At 42.6% G+C, this 20,971-nt stretch overlaps 1 protein-coding gene and 1 long non-coding RNA gene across 4 annotated transcripts; one reads left to right on the forward strand and one right to left on the reverse strand.

Annotated features, from left to right (window-relative positions):
- Nucleotide 1: 1 nt before the first annotated feature.
- Nucleotides 2-13,139, reverse strand: TCTN1 (tectonic family member 1). Of its 3 annotated transcripts, none has more exons than XM_054082435.1 (14): nt 12,866-13,139; nt 11,134-11,254; nt 8,968-9,098; nt 8,097-8,254; nt 7,593-7,680; nt 6,583-6,692; nt 4,710-4,730; nt 4,195-4,320; nt 3,073-3,198; nt 2,615-2,699; nt 2,114-2,252; nt 1,670-1,826; nt 494-652; nt 2-152 (listed from the first exon to the last, which is right to left on the reverse strand). In XM_054082435.1, the coding sequence occupies exons 1-14, from the start codon at nt 13,053-13,055 to the stop codon at nt 9-11; spliced, it is 1,755 nt and encodes a 584-aa protein (XP_053938410.1). In that variant the 5' UTR covers nt 13,056-13,139; the 3' UTR covers nt 2-8. The 3 variants fall into 3 exon arrangements, with proteins under 3 accessions (XP_053938410.1, XP_053938408.1, XP_053938409.1); XM_054082433.1 differs by having other exon boundaries at nt 494-619; nt 12,866-13,132; XM_054082434.1 differs by lacking the exon at nt 3,073-3,198 and having other exon boundaries at nt 494-619; nt 12,866-13,135.
- On the forward strand, nt 13,115-20,390 carry LOC128853900 (uncharacterized). The gene is made up of 3 exons (XR_008452721.1): nt 13,115-13,176; nt 16,334-16,463; nt 18,806-20,390. It is a non-coding gene; the product is annotated as an uncharacterized LOC128853900 (long non-coding RNA).
- The last annotated feature ends 581 nt before the right edge of the window (nt 20,391-20,971 follow it).

Consider the following 20,971-nt stretch of genomic DNA (forward strand, 5'->3'; position numbering starts at 1 on the left):
TACTTACCTCAGACGAATGGAAAGAAAAAATCAAAGGGTAACTTGGCATTAATGGTGGGCCAAGCTTTATAGCCTGGCTCTGCAGGTGAAGAAATATCAGTGAAAACAACTGAACTTGTTACAGGAATAGTCCTTTCCCTTCCTGAGGGAAGCTGCAATGAAAATACAAGTGATCGTTAGCTTCAGTCTTCTCTTTCTATGATTGCTTTGAATCAACTGGGTTATATTTTCAGCTATCATTTGTAGGAAGGTTTTTTTCATCTACAGTTCCATGTTTATTTTCATGAATGATGTAGAGATTTTTATTGAAGTGTGTTTTGGCAAGCAGCCCACAGTTGTGTTTGAGTTGGAACAGAAACAGTTGGGTGTAATACATTCTAATATGAAGTGCTACCTTTAGATAAAGAGATTAACTGGATCGCTGTCACACAGCTGATGCCCAAACCAATCAAGCCATTCTTTTTATCTTAAATCTTGTAATTTAATTACATACCTGCTTCAATGTGATGGTAGCGATTGTTGCTGTTACATTCACTATTCTGGCTTGTGGATTGACTAGGGATCCATATTTAGTCCACTTCACTTCTATTTCAAGTGATACTGGTATTTGGCATGAGCTCTGCAAAGCATTAGAAATTCTGTCATTGTCTGACTTGCACAGAAGCAAACGCATTAATTATTCATCTCGTAAACTGGCAGAATGCCCCCAGAAAGCTCACTCCAGGAGGTTACCAGAGCAGCTACGTCGTGCGGGTGCCCTGGACTGATGCCTATACAGGCAGCACAGGTGCTCACAGCCTTGGCTCAGGGCTGTCTCTGCAGTTTCTCCACAGGTGACAAGCCCACGCTGTCGCTGAGTTTCGGGCAGGCCTGTTCTACCTGGGTAGGGCAGGATTTGGGCTCTTAATGCTAAACTGGCTCTTTTTAGTAGGAAGACTTATTTCAGTAATAATGCTGAGATGGTAAAAAATCCTTAACTCTGCCAGGGCAGAATCTTAAAGCCTACAATCTGCAGTATTTTTAGGTGTTTCTTCTTGGACTGTCAAGTTTCTGGTTACAGAAATCATTCCCTGTTTAGTTGCAAAACCTACATACGAGCTGTCGTTGAGGAGGTGCTGTGACTGGGCACGTGCCAAGCAGCACTGCCTGCCACCAACAGCAGGAACTGTGCTGCGTCAGGAGGAAAAGGACTAGGACAGCAGATGTTAAGAGAAAAACGTGTTATCTAGCTCACTCACATATAGAGTTTCTGCGCTTTAAAGCATTCTTGCTATCTTACTCTAACCTGGTATAAAAGCACCAAGTAGAAACACTGATTCTGTTACTTTACTTTCAACCTCTCCAGTTGTGTGCTTTATCCCATCTAAACAGCAAGAGACTTAATTGTGGCTAGAACTTGGTTGGTTTGTACCTAATGTGTTGCTCTGATCCATAACTGAGGTGCCTGGATACCAGCATAATTAAAAGTAATAATTAAAATCTGTCCTTACAGCAAGAGTGAAACCCCTTGGGTTTTAATATTCCAGGAGGACTTTAGTCCAGTTTGTTTCTGCATTTTTTTTTCCCCGGTTGGACTAAGAAGCCTCAGCTGATGCTGCAATACTGGTAAAGATCTTGGGAGAGGGAACGGTAAGAGTGAAGGAGCTGCTGGCAGTGGTGTAACTTTCACCTGTTCTGAGATGTGGAGGTGAATTATCGGCACCCAGTCGAGCACGTCCTGGGCTTGAGAATTTCCAAATGAGGCCACATATTCAGGAAAGTTTTGTCCCTTCAGTAAATCTAGCAGGGTCCGAGTCAAAGGCTGGCACTGCATAGCAGCTGTAATTCTTCCAGAAAAAAAAAAAAAACAAACATGAGTTAAAGCTAAATCCATGGTTTTGGCACAGTAATATTTTCTTCTTGCTTTCATGCACTGTTCCAAGCCTTCTGGCTACAGTTGCTAATGTACACAATCTTTTCTAGAGAAAGGCCATTGTTAATTAAATGACATTTTTTATAATTAAATACTCCCACAGCAGTATAATTGTCCCAGGACCTGAACAGATCCTAATGGACAGAGTTCCAGAGGGCTAAAAGCACTAAGTAAAAAAAAAAAAGAGAAATGTCCTCTTACCGTAACGTACAGCCTGATATCATGTTATAACCAAACAATACTGGCATTCTGGCTCCCTGTGCTGCCAGACAGTCCTGACTGGATGTACTTTGCAGAATAGTAAGCTGATTGTATTTGTTAGTGTTCTGAATGATGCCAGATGTAACACACAGTTAAAGGGAAATTCAATACTTGCTGTATATCTTGAAAAAGAATCCTTAATCATATCCTTAAACTACATCTGAAAATGCTCTAATTGCTGAAGACTCCTCTTACGTTAGTGAAGAAGCACTAGAGCATACGACAAAGGTCTAAATCTGCCTCACCAAATAGTCCCAGGAGATTGCAGTCAGGACTGAGTCACTCGCTACTTCGAAAACATAGGCAAGAAAGCACTCTTTTACTTTTGTTAAAGAACAGATACATTTTATATATGTTCATGCTAGAAACATCTAGCATCTTCCAGTTTGGGAAGATGGACCAGAACAAATGCTGCAAACAAAATATCAGCAGGGAAAGGATATCCTTGTGGCCGGAAGCCTGCTCTTATAGGCAGTCCAACAACATAACCAGGATTACCACTGAGAGGAACTGGCTGTGTATTTACCTGCAATACAAATGTACAGTATTAGTTCTTATCCTGTACTGGAATGGGTGGAAAACACAGCGATATTTCACTTATTTTAGAATTATTAACTACCTTGGACAATAATAGCAATAAGACTTCTCTGTAAGATTACAACAGCTCTCTAACACTGGGGGCGGGCTTTGCTTTCACTGGATACAAGATGCCTCTTCTGAATGTGAAAAACAGACTTTTAGAGGCCTTTTACTGTCCAGTTCTGAAATGCTGCCTCATTTGTGTATCCAGGACAAGTTAAATTTTACCTTGCTGCTAACAACTGTGCCAGTTCAAGTTTAATAAGTTTTGTAATTAAATGTCTTTCAAGAAGTCATCCGTAACATCTCTTAGCAGTTACCTGAGTAAAGCTGATTTCAAAGCTCTGCTGTATTGAAAATGCTTCTTTGTTAATTGCCCCCAGGACAAAAGAAGCAGCTGCTTCTATTATTTCTCCTGCGTCTGTGTATGTAATGTGATAACTCACCTGAAAATTAAACATTTTAGATATTAATTAGAACAAATATGTAAGAGTATGAAATTGGGGGGAGTTTAAATTGGAATTTAAAACTATGTAAGTATTTCTTTGCTTCCTTGTTTAATAAACTCTCAACTATATGGCAGATATACTATATCCTCAGTTGTAGCAAGGACAAGCCTAGAAGACAGGAGGAACTGTGCTGCTTAGCAGTTATTTTACAAGGACTGTGCATTAAAAACAAAGACCTGTCTTTACACCCCAGGCAGCATATGCTTTTATAAGCACTGATACTTAGAGACTGATTAGACACTTTCCCTCCAGATGCTGATCTAGCTTTCTGCTACAAATTAAGACACATGGGCTAGAAATGCTGCCTATTTATCCTAGTTAGTCACTCGTTTCCTGTCTGCACAGGCTGAGAGTTTCAAGAAGAGCAAGAAAAAAGCTGTGGTCTGTTCTGATAAAACCATGCCATGCAGCAAGCAGCCATGTCAGCAGATTTATGTATAAAGAACATGATTGTTACCAAACCAAGGCACTGATTAGCAATAGTCAGAAACAGATCCAAGGTTGGAGCCTCTTAAAAACTGACTTCTTGATAAACCTCTTCTAAGCATAAGCCCAATGTTTGTCTGTTTAAGAGGAAAAAATGAGATGATTTGCACTGTGTATTCCTCTGTCTCTGCCACTACTGTGTCTGAAGTCGTCTTCGCCCAAGCATAATACTGATTCTAAGCTCATTATTGTCTCTTATGTCATACACCCACAGTAGTTATAGAAAAGGATTTCATCCCATCTCTGTTATGTTGTATATAGTCATTATTTTGTTGCAAAACATTCTTTTTATCCCAAAGTCAGTCCTTCTCCTGTCTCATTTGCTTTGGAGATGTCACAATACATGGAAACCATGCAAGGCCTTTTTCTCACTTCTTTGTAATTTGTGAATCAGAAGTTATTTGATGCATACAGGCTTTCCATCAGGAAAAGAACCATCATACCTACCCCAAGAACTATATTTATGCATAGTTCATCCAAAATCACAGGGAGCCTGAGGACATCACTACCATTAAGTAAAGTCCGCGTTCCATTCTGAGACTGGACAACTACAGACTGGACAGTAATATTAACCTGAAAAACAAATTCATGTCATTTCTGACTATTGTGTATAATTATTTTTGGCTTTTTCTGTAATATTATATCTGTGACCCTTCTGGGTTCTGTTCCACAGACACAGCAGTCAATAAACGTCTGAACTGCTACGTTACTTTTATTGCTGGATTTCAATATAAAGGTTCTGGGTTTTAAGTAACTAGAGAGAGTTTTATATGAGGAGAATGCATCAGTCAAATATTTGCAGGTGGCAGTTGCTGGGTATCACTACTGATAGCAAACAATAGATTTTTTTAATTTAAAGATTAAGGATAAAGTCTCTGTGCTGAAATCAGTGAAAAACCCTCATTGACTACAAGTATATAAGAATTTTGCCCCCAGCTGTTCCAACTCAGAAGGATACTTACCATCTGACTTGATTTGGGCACCTAGAGGAGAATAAAAAACCAAAATCAAACAACAGCAAAGGTGTGAACGATTGTAAGTAGCAGTTAAGTAAAGCAGTTAAAGCCTAACTGCTTTGTCTATTTAACTCTATCATTACGATAACTTTTGCATCATGGAAGTGATTGGATATCCACTACAGTATCCAGGTAGTGTGAAAATAATAGCTATTCTTTGTGGCTAGTAGGCAAAATCTTACTATCCAATCCTCTTTTTCCCCTGACAGTAACGGGAAAATATCTTAAGTTACTTCCCTCAGTTTTCCATCAGGCCTGGCTTTGACTACGTTCCAAATAAATACACAATGCATTCAATAAATAGCATGAGCTCATCATGATGGGTTTTCTGAAGGAACTGCTGTACAGGTCCTCTCACCGCGGGCTCCCAACAAGCCTTCCTGGGTTCACGTGCTTTGCCATTTCTTTTACCGGCAGCTCCACCTGCTGGCACTAGCAGGACTCCCTGCTCTGCCCTGTAACCACCCTGTCCCCAAAACAGAGTCACTTTTCTGTTGTCACATCCCACCTTCGGCTCCCTTTGGGAAGGGGAACTTCCTACAGACCATCTCTACCATCTGTTCAGCCTTCTCCAGTTCTTCCATCTGATCTTTCCTGAACATCCAGTGTACTTTGCACAGAAATCTGACCTCTCCTAAGAGGGCAAGCAGCATGTGGGTAACACATTGAGTACTGTTCTTGTGAGGAAGGGGAATTCATCTTCTAATTCAAAACCATTCTGCTGCTTGGAGCCTGTCCTGAGGTGTGTTTTGCCTTCTCTCAATCTGCAGCCACCAAGAACTCTAATTTTAGGTGCATATAGAAACAAAGCCCTACAGAGACAGAGTTTTCTCCACCCACAATGGGATGGTCAAAAGCTAACACCTGTGAGCAATCCTTTGATGATTTCAAGGAGGTCCTCAAGGAGTGTGAGAATGATCCCACCTGTGAGAATGTGAACTACTTCCTGGGCCTTCCTTCACTGCTGATAGCTTTGGAATCTGTGAGGAGTCTGTAAGGGGTCTTTAAGCCATGACTCACTATACAGTACTAATTGAATTAATTTAAATAACTAAATAAATTAAAAACATTTTAATGGTGGAGAGGGTGCTGTTCCTTGATGACCTTCAGCGACCGGAAGGAGCTATCAGGTTAAGGTATTATGCATTTCAGTTTTAATTTTGCATATGTGATTCCTTTGTCTTCCTAAATAGCTGTGAAGTGGATTTATTTATACATAGGGCATTGTCCTCCTGTTCAAAAAGGAATGAAAAATAAAGCTTAGCTTTGAATAACAACCACAGACTAGATTTTGTAGTAGGCTGGATACAAAGTTGATCTCGGTGAGGTAAAAGACCATGTTCTTTGAGGCGTATAAGGAAGGCTTAGATTGCATGTGCTACTAAAAACTGAGGCTTGTAAGAAAGGTATAAATCCAGGGGATTAAACCCCACAGGTTCTTCTTTAAGTACAAAGGTTTACCACCTCTTTAAAGCCCAGGCTTCTTGGAAAAGCTTAAATGTGCAAAAGCCTAAAACTGCTGCCACTGCAGTAAGTGTTAGCTCAGTAACACAAGCTTGCCTCTTGAAGACCATTTTTTTTGTTGGCTAAGCAAAGAACAGTACATGTTTCTGTTATAGATGCCTGAAATAAAAGCACTGCCAAAAGCTTTCTGCATAGAAGTCTGTTACACAGCGAGAGGTTTTCTTCCCAACCCACAATTTAAAAATCCAAATACAACACCACATCCTTTAGTAAATAGAAGGTACTTATTTCTGGAGACACCAAAAGACGTGTAATATCAACAGTCAGCTATACGACTGTTTGAAATCATACTTACTGCTAAAATGCTGGAGTTGACATAGAACAGCATGCTGACTGCTTCAATGTTGACACATTTTTCCACACTTACCAACCTGGTACATTTTGTAGCCTGGTTTACTAAAAACCCTGGAAAAAAGTTACAAAGTACTACTGCACAAAATTAAAGAGTAATTATGAAAAGCAGAAATAAAACACAATATAAGAACTTCAAGTACAAGCAAAAGTGAAAATAAACAATTTCTGTTTCAGATAAGGTTTTATGTCAGCTATAAAAATGACACTGACTTAGATTGTCCAGAAATGCTGAGACCAAATATTACTTCTTAACAATAGAAGCTTAATAAAAGCTAGAAGATTTATGACTTCATTTTTAAGATCTCATAAGATTTATTTTTTTTCCTTTCACAAAAGACTTCCATTTTTCCAAAGGTCATCATGATTGTTATGATACCATATTTAATAACAACAGTAGGGTTTGGAAAGTGCAGGTGTGTGGGTTTGGCTGCGGTTGTGGCTGCTTCTTTTTTTTTTTTCCTTCCCTCCCCCTCTGCAGATTTTCAGGGAACTGTGTGAAAGGTTAAAATACAAAGCTCAAGCCTGCAAGTCTGACTTCAGTTGCATTCAGGCTGTGAAAGGAACCTCATTATACCAGAGCGACATCTTATAAAGGATGCCCAGTTAGGTCTTGCTTTGTTTAACCCCCTTGTCCCTCATGGTGTCACCCTTGTGCTATTTTATTAATGCAATTGTACCAAATAGGATGTTTTACTGTTGGATAAACAACCCATTAACAAGACTCAGGGATCTACTTATCTAACCTTGAATGTTTAATACAAATGCAACACAACTTCCAATCAGTGTCTAAAAAAAAACCCCAGAGAAACAGAAGCTATTTGAAAAATATTTGTGCAGGGATCTTTATCTGAATTTACATTTGTGTGTGTGCCAATGCACTGACTGATAAAGCTCAAGTCAGAGCAGGACACTCTAAAGCAAATAAACAGGAATTCAAACGCATTTTCCAACCTGCAGGATTCGCATCAGAGCACCAAGAGGAGACAACAGGGCTAGGTAGTCTTAGAAATGCATCCGCTGTCTGTACAGGCACGCCGTACTGCCAAATAAAACAACACGTTCAAGTATACAGGTGTGTTTCAGCCCATGGAAAGTTTTAGAGTATTTGCATTGACAATAAACCTGAATAAAAGAAGTATTTTTTTCCACTACATCTGTCAATACCGTATGTACTCTGTGCATCAGTTCTTAAGCTGCTGCTAACAGCTTTATGTTTACAATAGCAAAACTGCTATTTGGTTTTCACAGATCTTAAAAAATCTCGTTCACTTTTTCAGTAAGCTCACACAAAATTCTACACTTCTTATTTTTACATTTCTATATTTAAAGACCAAAATAAAGTTTGTCTTTTCCAGAAGAAATGTAATTTTTTTTTTAAAAAAAGGAGATGCAAACGATGTTCACTTGGTCTTTTATGGCGCAATCTAATACCAGTTGAATCAGATGATTATTTACCTCGTATCTATAAGTTTCATTTGCATCAGAAGGATGTGTATCCATATTCCAGTCGTCAGGCTCAGCACGAAAAGCAGCACTCCCAAACCGTTTAAGCAATTCATCAAAATTTTCAGACGTAGGCATTTCAGGGAAACTGAAGGAGAGGGCTTGTTTATCTGTCAAAACATTTTAAAGAAGGAGATAACTTTTGGGATATATGATACAGAAACAGTACTTAGTAATAATTTTTCCTTCTGGAGTTGTTAAAAACTCAGTGACAGAAAAGTACCAATGCAAAGCTTTCTCTTTTCTTTAAGAAAAAACCCAGGTGGTATTTTAATTCATCGTTTCACCCAATCCATCAAACTTAAGGAAAGAGGTATCCCTTTCTTTCAAAATCATGATTTCTAACACATCAGATGTTCCAAACAAAGACGTGCCAATTAGCGTCTATAGTTTCCATGCCAAGTATTCAGATGACTACTGAACAGTCATAATTAAATTAAGAGAACACAGCACTGGTGGCTTCTTAGTTCCCTGCAAGTCACTTCAAAGCTGGCCATACAGGATTTGTAGCACTGGTCCCTATTACACAGGTACAGTAATTGATTGGGAAAGAGTCAGTTTCCCATGAAACAACTTCAAATACTATTTATTTGGGTTGATTAAACTATTTACAAAACAAACAAACAAATGTGCAACAGAGAAGACATAGAATTAGCTTATGAGATGTTTTAAGTCCTTAGTTCCACAAGTGAAAGGATTACAACAAAATGACTGTAAGCATATAGAATAACCAGTTTTCTGACAGGTTTAGTTTGTTTTTGGTACCTAAAGAGCTTAAAGAAACAACAGTACAATGCTCAGTATTGGCAAGAACTCTACTTACAATTTGTAGAATGAATGCAGAAAACACTGGGATTGACTTGGTCAATTAATTCAAATATCCTTTCTGGTGGATTTGCATCAACATCAAGTGCATATACAGCAGCTTTCTGGCTACAGAGATGGCCATCACCTCTGCAAACAATAACAATAAAATCAATAATCCACTAGAAGGTAGTACTGACAATATTTGTACATTCTTTTCATGTACTGAAGCATTGAAAAAGCACAAAAGAGATTTTTTTTTTTAACATTTATAGCAATTACACTTCCTTAGGTTTATATTGTTTTATATTGTGTGTTTGGTAATAAATAACAGAGAATTCTCCAATATGTTTTACCTAGCTGGGGAAACCATGTGAGAAGCAACACGAGGAAAGGTAAGAGACAAACCAAGAGGGAGGCAAGAGCCTGATAGGAATAATATTGGAGCTAAAAAGACAGGTTAGTTGGGATCCAGATGGTGTGAGACACCACAAACACAGGGTGCGCCCTAGGCTGTACACAGCTCAGCAGCACTTAGATTTACACAACACAAGTGGGAAGTGTGACCTTCAGGATAAGATGATGGCATGTAGACCAGAAAAAAAGGTCAGTTTTCTAAATATTAAAATAATATTCACTTCGGGATGGGGCAGGAAAAAGTCTTACATGAGGTGCGTGTAAAAGAAACGGAAGAGTGAGATACAGGGAGGTGAAATAACCCATCCAATCTAGAAGTATTCATAGATGTGCTGTGGGTTCATCAACAAGAGTCCTGCACTGCAGCAAGCTGCACAGCATATGTGCCAGTTCACACCCCAACAAGTACTAGCGTGTCCTACACGCTGGAAATACAAGAAGATGCTCCTCAGGAAACTGGTGTTTAGGTAGAGTTAAAGCAGTCAAGGACAGATACTAAGGAAGTGAAATGACCTTTAGAAATTACTTTTTAAGCGTGGAGTTAAAAGTTTTCCATGAGGTGAACCATTTGTTAGCAGGATCCCATCATAAATCAAACAGCCTTTTTCCACTGTTTCAGAGACCACTTAGCCTCTTCCTTGTGATCAGCCAAACCGTTTTCTTAACTAACACAATTACACAAGTGTACATAAATCTAGACGTAAATAACCAGATTCACAATACCAGCAGCCTTTGAAAACCCCATGGATTTTCATACAAAATGAATATTTTACACAAAAGAATTTGGGGAAAGAAACACCACCTCATTTTATGCAATTCTAGTTGAAGAAGACGGAATAGTCTCCTGAGACCATTAAACTGTCACTTAGGAAGGCGTTGATGAGACCCTTCTGATACATCTATAAATGGGCAGCAGTAGTCATTGTGTGCGAGAACAATAAGCAACCGCAGTCTGGGATGACTGCTAAGTCAAATATCAAAGCACTGAGAATAAACCCCAGTGTTCAGATTGGCATAATTAATGCAGAAGGTGGGCTGAAGAGCTGTACTCGGTGTTCTGAGAAGTCACCAAGAGATTTTTTTACATTATGATTTTGTAGTAAGCTTTCTTAACTCCTTTTTGAGAAAATGAAATAGGGTGAAGGTGTTTTCAGATAAATTGGAAAGAGCAAAGACACAACTATCAGCATTATTTATTGATATAAAGTTACCTTTTTACTGTTTGTGAAGTGACAGACTGGTGGTGAGCAGCAGAAGGGGATGCTGAATTGCAAAACTAAGATCAGAACAATGATCACACTACTTCAGTATGCCCTGAACTGATCAAGTTTCTAGTTGATATCAGAAACCATAATGAAATTACTGATAAGCTGCTGATGAACCACAGAGGTGGCCAGATGGTCCCACGGTATCAGCTTTCTGTACTCCCAGATGCTGCGTTATATTGACATAAGGCTAAGGATGCATTATTCTTCCCCGAACAGAAGGCACCACTTCCCATAGACAGGAGCACAATGGAACAGGAGCAAAGCAAGGAGCCCGAGTTTAGAAAGGAGGAAATAAGTGAATGACAAACTGGAGCAGGACTAGAATTTTCTGTTCTGCTTCATTGGGGCGAAAAGTTTCCAGGCCTAGTGCAGGAAGGACTGGTGAAAGGGGAGGTGGGAGCTATGGTGGCAGGGGAAGGGGTGTAAGGAATTGGCAAGAGGAGAGGATAGAGCCCATACAAACGAGCTGTTGTATATCATATAGCTATTTATCCACTTACGTGACAATAGGAACTGAACACGTAGTAAAGAGACTGAAATCTGCTGTAGCGCAGTCAGGGTCACAGCAGCAATTGGTATCACACTCTGCCACCAGCAGATCACAAACACACAGCCTGGCAACTGGAGGAGAGTTAAATTAGAACTAGAACTGTAACTTTACACATTCCAACATATTCCCCAGCACTTGCAGTTTTCACCCCGCCTTATTTTTGACAATGGTCAAAAGTCTGTATCCAAACTGATTTGCTTATTTTAAGTAATTTTTAAAAGCCATCTTTCCTGCTGCAAATCTATTTGGAACACAGCAACAAAACCAAGGGAGTACTAAAATCTGATGGCGTGTTTACTGCAAAATCAAGAAAGCAACTTAAAAAGAATTTTGAAGGTGTGAAAATGTGCTCAGCCCTGCAGAGGAAACAAAGAGCTATAAACAAGGTGTGCGGATCTGCTTGTTTCAGCTTATTGGGCAGAAGGGAGGAAACATTTTGATAGAGCAGTGAGATGTTTACAAGTATTGAACGTGTACCAGGGTCCAGTAATAGATTTTCCTGATGTGCCAACATAACCATAGTTGACTTCTTTGAAGCTGTTTCTGCCTTTAGATACTTTGAAATATAGCAATAATATAGAATGTAATTGCTAGCAATACTGTAAAGTGTCTTCATAAAAGACATTTGGGAACTTCTTAAAAGATTCTTAGGTTTTCTTGAGTATAAATTCAAAGAACAGCTATTGCTTTACTGCACTGTTTTGCAGAGTTGCTGTTCTACAGTAAATTAGACTTAAGAATAGCATGGAATGAAGAAAATTAAGACCAGCGCTCTGTAGGCAAGACATTCAAAGAGCCATCATTTTCATAACCAGTGCTACATTTATTTTGCCTGTTGCCCATTTCTCTACACTCTCCAGGATGTTCTCTGACCACCTGAACAGTATCCAGGCGTTTCCTGGAATCTCTGAAGTTCCGAGTGTTCTGTTAGCCGAGTTTAGCACTGGAATCCTCAGCTCACCTTGTAAACAAGACAAGTTTAAACATGGATGATGAGATTGTGCAGTTACATCTCGAGATCAGGGATTCAAGTCTCTTTTCCCTAAGCAGGCAGGTTTTGAGACAACACAGAATCATAAAATCACTAGGCTGGAAAAGACCTCTTAGATCATTGAGTCCAACCATTCCTATCTGCCACTAAACCATGTCCCTAAGCAAACGTGTTTAATTTGGCAGGGACTCTAGGGAAGCTGTGCTGATGGCAACAACATGGGAAACCAAGAGTTCAATAAAAGTAGAAGACAGCAGATAGCCCAATAACATGAAGATAGCCCTTCTGATAGCCCAATAACATGTTTGTGATCTACAGGGCCATGGCACCACTGTGTTCACAGACTCGGGCTGAATTAGGAGTCTTGGGGCAAACTGTGTGCGCTACCAGCCTAGTGTGGAGTAAGGCGAGATCACCAAGGGTGAGCCTGGGTCTCCCCTGCGAGGCCAGGCGCTCGCTGGGCTCAGGGCTGGCTGGGAGGCGAGCCCGCCCGCCACCTGCACCAGCTCCCAGGGCTGAGGGAGCCCCAAGCCTCAGGGTGCAGCGAGGGGGTGTTCGGAGCTGCGGCCCTGCCCGGTGAATCCCCGCGGGGCCGCCGCAGCGCAGGTCTAGGGGCTGCGACGGGGACCAAGGGGCCATCGGGGCGGGAGCGGGGCCTCCAGTGGCCCGGGATGAGCCGCAGGGCACCCACCGTCCGTGACGGGGGCCGGCCTGCTGCGGGGTCGCGCCCGTGTCTCCGGTAGCGTGTCTGCGGGCTCCTCGCTGGGCTCCTCGCTCGGCTCCTCTGCCCGGAGTGGCGGCAGGAGGAGGAGGAGAAGGAAAGTCCCAAGCATCAACGCCGCCGCCATGGCGGCCGCCCTTAGCAACGGCGCCGTTACCATGGAGCGCGGGGCATCATGGGAAGGGCGAGTCCGCCCGCCCCAGGCCACGACGGGAGGCAGGCGGTGCTCTGCCACAGGGCATGACGGGAAGCCGGGAGTCTGGGCAACACGAGAGGCTGGGGTACGCGGCCGCAGGGCATGACGGGAAGTGGGAGGTACGCGGCCGCGGGGCATCACGGGAAGTAGAGGGTCCGCGGCCGCGGGGCATGACGGGAAGGGGCTGCGCGCCTCGGGCGCCATGGCGGGCGGCGAGGGAGCCCAGGCGTGGGGCCTGGATCCCCATTGCTGTCTCCCACCACCTCCCTCAGCACAGGAGGGCTCGGGGTGAGGCTGCCCGCTAGGCTTTGAACGGACGTGGCCTCTGCTCGCCTCACGGCTGCCGTCGTGGTGGCACAAGTGCCCGCTGCGGCCACCTGGACCTGTGAGCATCAGTGCAGTGTCCCGATGGCAGCGCCCAGGCAAGGGAACAGGGAAAGATTTAGGTGTTGAGATCGAACTATAAGCCATTTATGTGTTTTGGGGCAAAAATGCTGTTGGAAGGCCAGGTGCAACAAAACAAATGTAAGGAGCGGCCCCTTGTGAGCTGTCAGATGCTGTGTTTAGCATATTTTTGGAAATTTGTTTTTAGTAATTTGCTGTTCTTAAGCTACAAAAGCAGTGAGACCAACAGGGAAAGAGAGGGGATTCTGCCCCTCTGCTATGCTGTGCTCTGCTCTGGTGAGACTTCACCTGGGGCCCTGTGTCCAGCCCTGGAGCCCTAAGCACAGGAAGGATATGGATATGTTGGAGCGAGTCCAGAGTAGGCCACAGAGATGATGCAAGGGCTGGAGCACCTCCCATAGGAGGACAGGCTGAGAGAATTTGTCTTGTTCAACCTGGAGAAGAGAAGGCCCTAGAGCAGCTTCCAGTACCGGAAGGGGCTCCAGGAAAGCTGTGGAGGGATCAGGGACAGGGGGACAGGATGAGGGAGAATGGTTTTAAAAGAGGGGAGATTGAGATGAGATGTTAGGAAGAAATGTTTTGCTGTGAGGCAGGGGAGGTCCTGGCCCAGGTTGCCCAGAGAAGTTGTGGAGGTGTTCAAGGCCAGTGTGCCGATTCATTAATTAATCTTGTTAATCTTGCAATATATACAGGTATTTTGATATTAATCTTGAAAAAGTGAGCTAGAGAGTGACTGAACAATCAAGATTCCTTAAGTTTATCTCACAAATGTGAACATCCAGGCTTCAGTTCCAAACAAGTGATTGTTTTTAAAAATAAACTTGCTGAAGTTTGTCTTCTGCATTATCTGATCGAAAGCAACTTTATATCACTTGTTTCTGCGTCAGACTGACAAGAACATTGTTACACAGTGTTTCTTCTTTTTATGAGCTAGTTTATTCCTATGTTCTTGAAGGGAAGCCAACAAAAGCTTTAAGACCAGAAGAGGGCATGTTCTCTTATATTTCATATCCTTGACGGCTCCCTCTGCCAGTCACAACATCTGAACTCCAGAAGTTCACGCCAGCATGCAAATTCAGTACACGTGAGATGTTCCAGCTGCTTGTATTAACTGAAATAATTCCACAGTCCTCAACACATCTTTGTCACTTCTTCGTGCTGTTCTCTATTGCACAAGAGCCAATTATTCACAAAGGTATTGATGAGTTATGCCAGACAGACTCTTGTCTGCTTCACATAGCACAAGGCTACCAAGGTCGTTTGATAATCTCAAAGAGCTGGCAATTTAGGATGGATTTGAAATTGCTCCATATCATGTTGCAAAGTTCTTGAGTCATCCTTCCCTCTGGAAAGACTTCATTTTTTCTGAGGACATGGTGACATGATGGTGAGAATCAGAGGACTCCACTACACCTCCAGGGATGGGGCAGCCACGATCTCTCTGGGCAACCTGGGCCAGGGCCTCCCTACCCTCACAGGAAAACATTTCTTCCTAAAATCTAATCTAAGATTAATCTCCCCTCTTTCAGCTTAAAACCATTCTCTCTCATCCTGTGCATGCACTCCCTGATACAGAGCCCCTCCCCAGCTTTCCTGAGGCCCCTTTTAAGTACTGAAAAGCTGCTCTGTTTTGCATCCCTTCTGGTAAAACAAGTGTAACCCAAAGTTACTGTATTTGCCTCCTTCCTTGGGGAAGAACTGATGTATTTCGTCTCTGTTTCTTTGCTGTTTCTGAGATTATTTTGATAAACTGGAAACTTTCATGCATTTCCTTTCAGTGTGGTCTACTAAATCATGTTACTAGTGTGGGGTTTTTCAACCTTGAAGAATAACAGTAACAAAGAACACTTCTATTTTGAAAAGCAACTGTAAAAATGGTACTGTAGGACCCCTTTTTGCTTGTCACTAAGGCTGTGCCAGGACTGGCTGCAGCCATAGAGGAGAATATGTGCTTATATATGGAGGAAATCCTAGGAATCTTTACAAAGCACTGTCTTTCATTGTCCCACAGCAGAGAAAACATTGGCTTGTGCCTGTTTAGTCAGATTTGATATTGGTAGCTATATTCAGTGATCCAGTGGCTCCTTTCCAACCTATTGATTCTATGATTCAGGACAGATATTGGTGCACTATCCTGAAAACTCGGTGTCTTTGGCCCTGCTTGATAAGCAGAGGTTGCAGAAGTCAGTGAAGACCTCTTCTCAGCCAGCGGAGATAGCAGTCGTGCAAGGATGAGGCCTTGGGCAGGGAACAGTCCCCTACAGAACCATTTTCCTGCCTGTTAAAAGGCAAGTGAAGCTCTTTACTTTTGTCACTCACGGTGAGTGAAGTTTCTGCATCCTCTTGCTTGAAGGAAAGTAAAACAGATGTTTGAGTTTTGCTTCGAATGGCTGCGGTGCTTGTCCTGGCTGCAGGATGGAACAATCTGAGCACATGGCTGCTCTCTCCGCCACTGCCATGTGCCTGAGATCAGACACCTCTCTGAGGGAAGCTCTCTTAGTCCCTTGAACTTGTTTAACTATTCTGCTCCCTTCTAACAGGTATGGTCAGTTAACAAGAATGAAGCCGTTTCCCCCACTAAGAAGTCCTGCACATTTTAAAACTTGGAATTTAGTTTGCAGGCTTGGGAGGGAGAGTGATGCTTGGTTAATCGTTCATCCTCACTACTCCTATTCTTTATCACTTGTTCAACTGCAGTGTCATGAGATGAGATAATTAATATCCAAGCATCTCTAATTGTTAGTTTGCACATTTTGGATGGATTTAAAATCAGGAGAAAGGGCTGTTGACAATACACAAGAAAAAATATAGTTTAATATGTTCTTTTTTGCATCCAGAAGTACTTCGCAAAGCTGATGGTGCACAGGGGACCTAGATGAAAAGCAAGCCGTGCTGAAATCTGTGAGCTCTTCACAAGCACAGATTGCACGCGGAATGCACGTGGGCTGAAGCTGGATGAATAAAGAGGTATTATTTCTTTCTGCATCTACCATTGAAATAGATTAGAATTGGGGAACTGTTCAGTAGCAAAGTATAATGTAATTAATCTGTTTTTCTTATGACCCTTTTTTTTCCCCAGCAGTAAGTTAGGCCTTTAATGAGACCAACAGTTCACCTAAACCCGTCCCAAATACTCTCTGTAAAAGAAGAATAGGGTGACCATAGGTGTTGTGTCACTTCATTCTCCCCTTTATTAATGCTTAAGGGACTCACTCTGACGGATGAAGGAGTGACAGTTCAACAGCTTTGATGCCTCTCCAGCAATTTGTGCACATAGAGTGCAGAAACATAAATAAACCCTCACCTTTGTCATACTGAGAAGTCAAGACAAAAGACAAGTATAAGAAAAAACATTTGAAAAATGCCACCACCACAAACAACACCCTTGTGTTAGACTTCTGAAGCAGGATTCCAAGAGCAAACTCCACAGTGTGTAGGAAAAGATCAGGACATCAATAAATAATGCATGTTCTTCATCACAGATCTGAATTTATCCTATCAACACGAGCTAATTAATAATTAAAAAGAGCACTGTGATCCTCATATGGGAGGTCCTACAAAATGAAAATTCATGCAGTTTAAGATGCAGTAGATTGCTGTCTATTAAAAAAACATGTTAAGGGATTTACTGTATTACTATTTTAATTATCCTTTAAGCAGCAAGATTTTTGATGTGCATTTAAGCGTTGTAGTGTGGCATTTGCAATCCAAACATTGCAGAATTAAGTCCCATCAAACAGAGTAAAACCAGGGAAAGTAACTGATTATAAACACAAATAAAACTAAGACAGATGTCTTTTATGAAACGCTAAGACTAAGCAAAAAGCACTCCTTATGTTTCAGTTTCATCCATTTAACTGTATTTTAATAATTCAGTTAAATTTAAATTTTTAACTATATCACTTTCACTAAAGCCCTTACCTTTTAAAATTACTTGAGTTTAAATAATTCAATTACTTTTACACATGCAAAATTACTGCTGTTCCTCAGAAAGAGACATGAGTTTTCAGGCTACTGCACCAATATCTGTCCTGAACACAGCTATGAATATACAAATCTAATTGAGTAAACTGGTAAAGTCAACATACTTCTCTGAAGCCAGTCAGTGACAAGAATCCTGCCCGTGGACACATATCCTTTTGATCAAACAGTTTAATTTTATTTTTAGACATTGAAACTAACTCATAGTAGAATTAGCTCAATACCATAATCATACATTATGATGGACGAGGTGTTGAAGCTCTTTGTTCACTGAACGTGTGCTGCTCTTTCTGAACATGCCATATACAAGGCTTTTAACTGACTCGATGTTTTGTGTTAGGAAGGTTTTAGTAATGAAAAAAGCTCAATAGAGTTACTACCACGAAAGACCTTCTCTAAGAGGTGGTATGATTCCTGAAATTCCTAAGAGGAAACAGTTCTGTATGATCTAAATATGTATTTTCAGCTTGATTCAGACAGGTAGGGTTTGGGAGGTCCTGGTTTCCTGTCCTGAGGTGGTGGTCTTCCAACTCCATGTCTTTTCTTGACTCCCACATGGAGAAGTACTGTAGCATTGTCCTTTTCACATTAGTTTTCCATTTGATGCTAACTGCTGTCTAAACTACTTCTCTTTTCAAGGCCAACATTGGTTTTGCTCTATGACAGATCACTTTAAAAACTCAGGTGGACAGGCATTTTTAATTAGAGTCAAACCAAAGTCAAATCAAGCTGAAATAAAGTGTTCTGCTCTAGCACAACATCAGCCCTTAAATAAATAGTAAGAAGCCTGTGCTGTCTCTGTACAGCAGATGGCATTACAGGTAGTATTTATTATGCTCCAATCCAAGGCTAAGATAGTAGAGAGGGAGGATTGACGTCAGCTACAAGTGAATCATTCTTATTACAGGCCAAAAACCTGCTTGTGCCTTCAACATTTGGTTACATCGCACAGCACTTCTGCTTAGCGCTCCCCATTGCATTTATTAGTCAATCTGAGCAAGCCTAGCAGGAAGAGTTCATTTTGTTTTGGAGCATAAATGAACTGGTGTAAATGGATCTTGGACTTTGAGGTGGGAAGATTCCACCCAGCTGCAGTAACCAGGGGGATGCCCTTTGTCCCAGTTTTTGTGCCAAATTTGTGCATTTGAGAATTTTAAACAAAGAACACTTGCCAGGATGTCACCCCTCAGGGTACAACAATGATACTGAGCGAGACAGCGGGGCACGTACCCGGTGGGATTTATGGGGAGATACTGCTACTGGTACAGAACAGTGGGGAAAAACAGTTTTGTCCTATTTCATTAAAAATGACCATTCTTTGTCTCTAGGAGCCGAGTGATTCTCTGAATGAATAGCAGTTTTTCACCTGGGTACAGCATCATCATGCAGGAGTGAAGGAGTTCAGCAAAGGTTACTAATTATCATGTAAATGAGATAGTTCTCCCTGGCTGTCTGGGCACACCTGGGTAGGTGACCACTGATAGAGAGATGAACTGCTCACAGCATGCCTTGGCTTGGGAGTCCTTACCGAGACATGGAGTCACACTCTGCCAGGTGCTTATATGGAGTTGCTCAATTCATGAGCTGTGGCCGATTGGCAAAGTGGTATGGAGAGCTCTGGGAAACATGTTGTGATGAGGCTTGGAGGGCTCAGGTTTAGTGGGAAGTGTGGTGGTGAATGACAGGTTGGGAAGATCACTGTAGGGCAGATCAGCTTGCACTAACCAGAGCTGCCTCAGGGCGCCCTGGCACTCTAGGCAGCGTGGAAGTCTCCTGTGTTAAAGAAATAGGGGTTAGGCCAGGCAACACTTAACCTAGAAGGGACTCGGACAAGAAGGAGGAAGAATGAGAAGGAGGGGAGGGAAGGCATGACTCTGTGGGGGAAATTCTGAAAATATGTGCTTCCCTTTCCTGCTAGACATACGGGATGGGGTGAGGCAGCAGCACTTGCTGCTCAGAAGAGCCACCTTGCAAGGACTGTTTGTCATCTATTTCACATGCCCTGACGGGCCTGGGCAACAGCACACCCTGATCTCCAGCGTGTTGGCAAATTCAGCCGTGTGACAGTTTCCTAATCCATTGAGGCAGTGCCTGCACTGCTCTTTGTATGCCCTGCGCTTTCTTTTTCCCCATTCTAACAGGCAGATTAATTTTTTAATAAGTTTGGATACCATTTCAGCTTTAGGCAGAAAACTTTCATTGCTTAAGCCTTTAGCAGTTTAACGGGGAGGAATATCATCTCCGTCAACAAACCCAACGAGTGAAATGCCTACAATTTCTTAATGCTATTATAATGACGCGTTTCAGTAATGTTCCCTGTGGGTTGGGTCCATGAAGCTTCTCCTTTCGCTGGAGTCAGCGCAGGGTTCAGGTTTCACACCTACCACTGCTTTAATTACTTGCTTTTTCTCACGTTTGCAGCAGCAGTGTGTACAAGAAGGCCTTAAACAAATCTGTCCACCTTGTGCAGAGCTACTTTCTAGGAGTTTCCAAAGGACAAGGTGTTTGAGGCCAGGTTGGATGAGGCTTTGAGCAACCTGATCCAGTGGGAGGTGTCCCTGCCTACGCCAGGGCAGTTAGAACCTGATGGGCTTTAAGATCCCTTCCTACCTGAACCATTCTGATTCCATGGTTTTGCACACCCACAAGCAGCAGAGAAAACTGAGCTGCAAAACCCAAAGAATTGATTCTTTAAAGCATCCACGCCTTGAAGTCGTTCATGTCTTTGAAGCTGTCCTGGGGAACATGTTAAAGCCGGCTCGCTGCCTTTGTTTGGATCCCTCGCTCACCTGTAATTACAGTAATTGGAGTTTTTTTTCTGTGGTGACCACACGCTGTGCCCTGCTTGAGTTTTCTTTGGCGTTTCACATCCCTTCCCCGAAATGGATTAACGCTTCACAGATTTCCACAGAAACCACACAAACATCACGCGCCGCGGTGAGCTGGCTGCGCCCCGCCGGGGAAAAACAGGACGAGTTGGCCTTTAAAAACATATTTTTGCGTGGTGTGACTCACAGAACCGTCCCCAGTGGCCACAAAGCCAAACGGCCACCCAGTCCCTTCGAGTTATGCGGAGCACGCGAGACATGCGGCTCGATATGGGCGTGGAGGGCGAGGCGCAGCCTCCCTGGGAAAGCCTAATTGCAATAATTACAGGCGAGAACACTCTCCTCCCTCTCCCGTTTGGGACCCGCGGCCGCTTTGCCGGGGCGCGCCCCGCTGATATTGTCCCGCGATATGCAAATGAGGAGCGCGGGGAGCCAATGGGAGGAGCGCCACAGCTGTCGTCCTGCGATATGCAAATGAGGTGCTGCGGGGAGCCAGTAGGAGCTGTTATTGTCGCGCATATGCAAATAAGGCGAGCAGGGATCCAATGGGAGCCACCCCGCTGATTGTAATATGCCTTGGGGAGCCAATAGGAACCCGCCATATGCAAAAGAGTCGTACAGGGAGCCAATGGGAGCCCGCGATATGCAAATGAAGCGCAGGGGGAG

This window comes from Cuculus canorus, chromosome 17, assembly GCF_017976375.1.
Source record: "Cuculus canorus isolate bCucCan1 chromosome 17, bCucCan1.pri, whole genome shotgun sequence".
Lineage (NCBI taxonomy): Eukaryota > Metazoa > Chordata > Aves > Cuculiformes > Cuculidae > Cuculus > Cuculus canorus.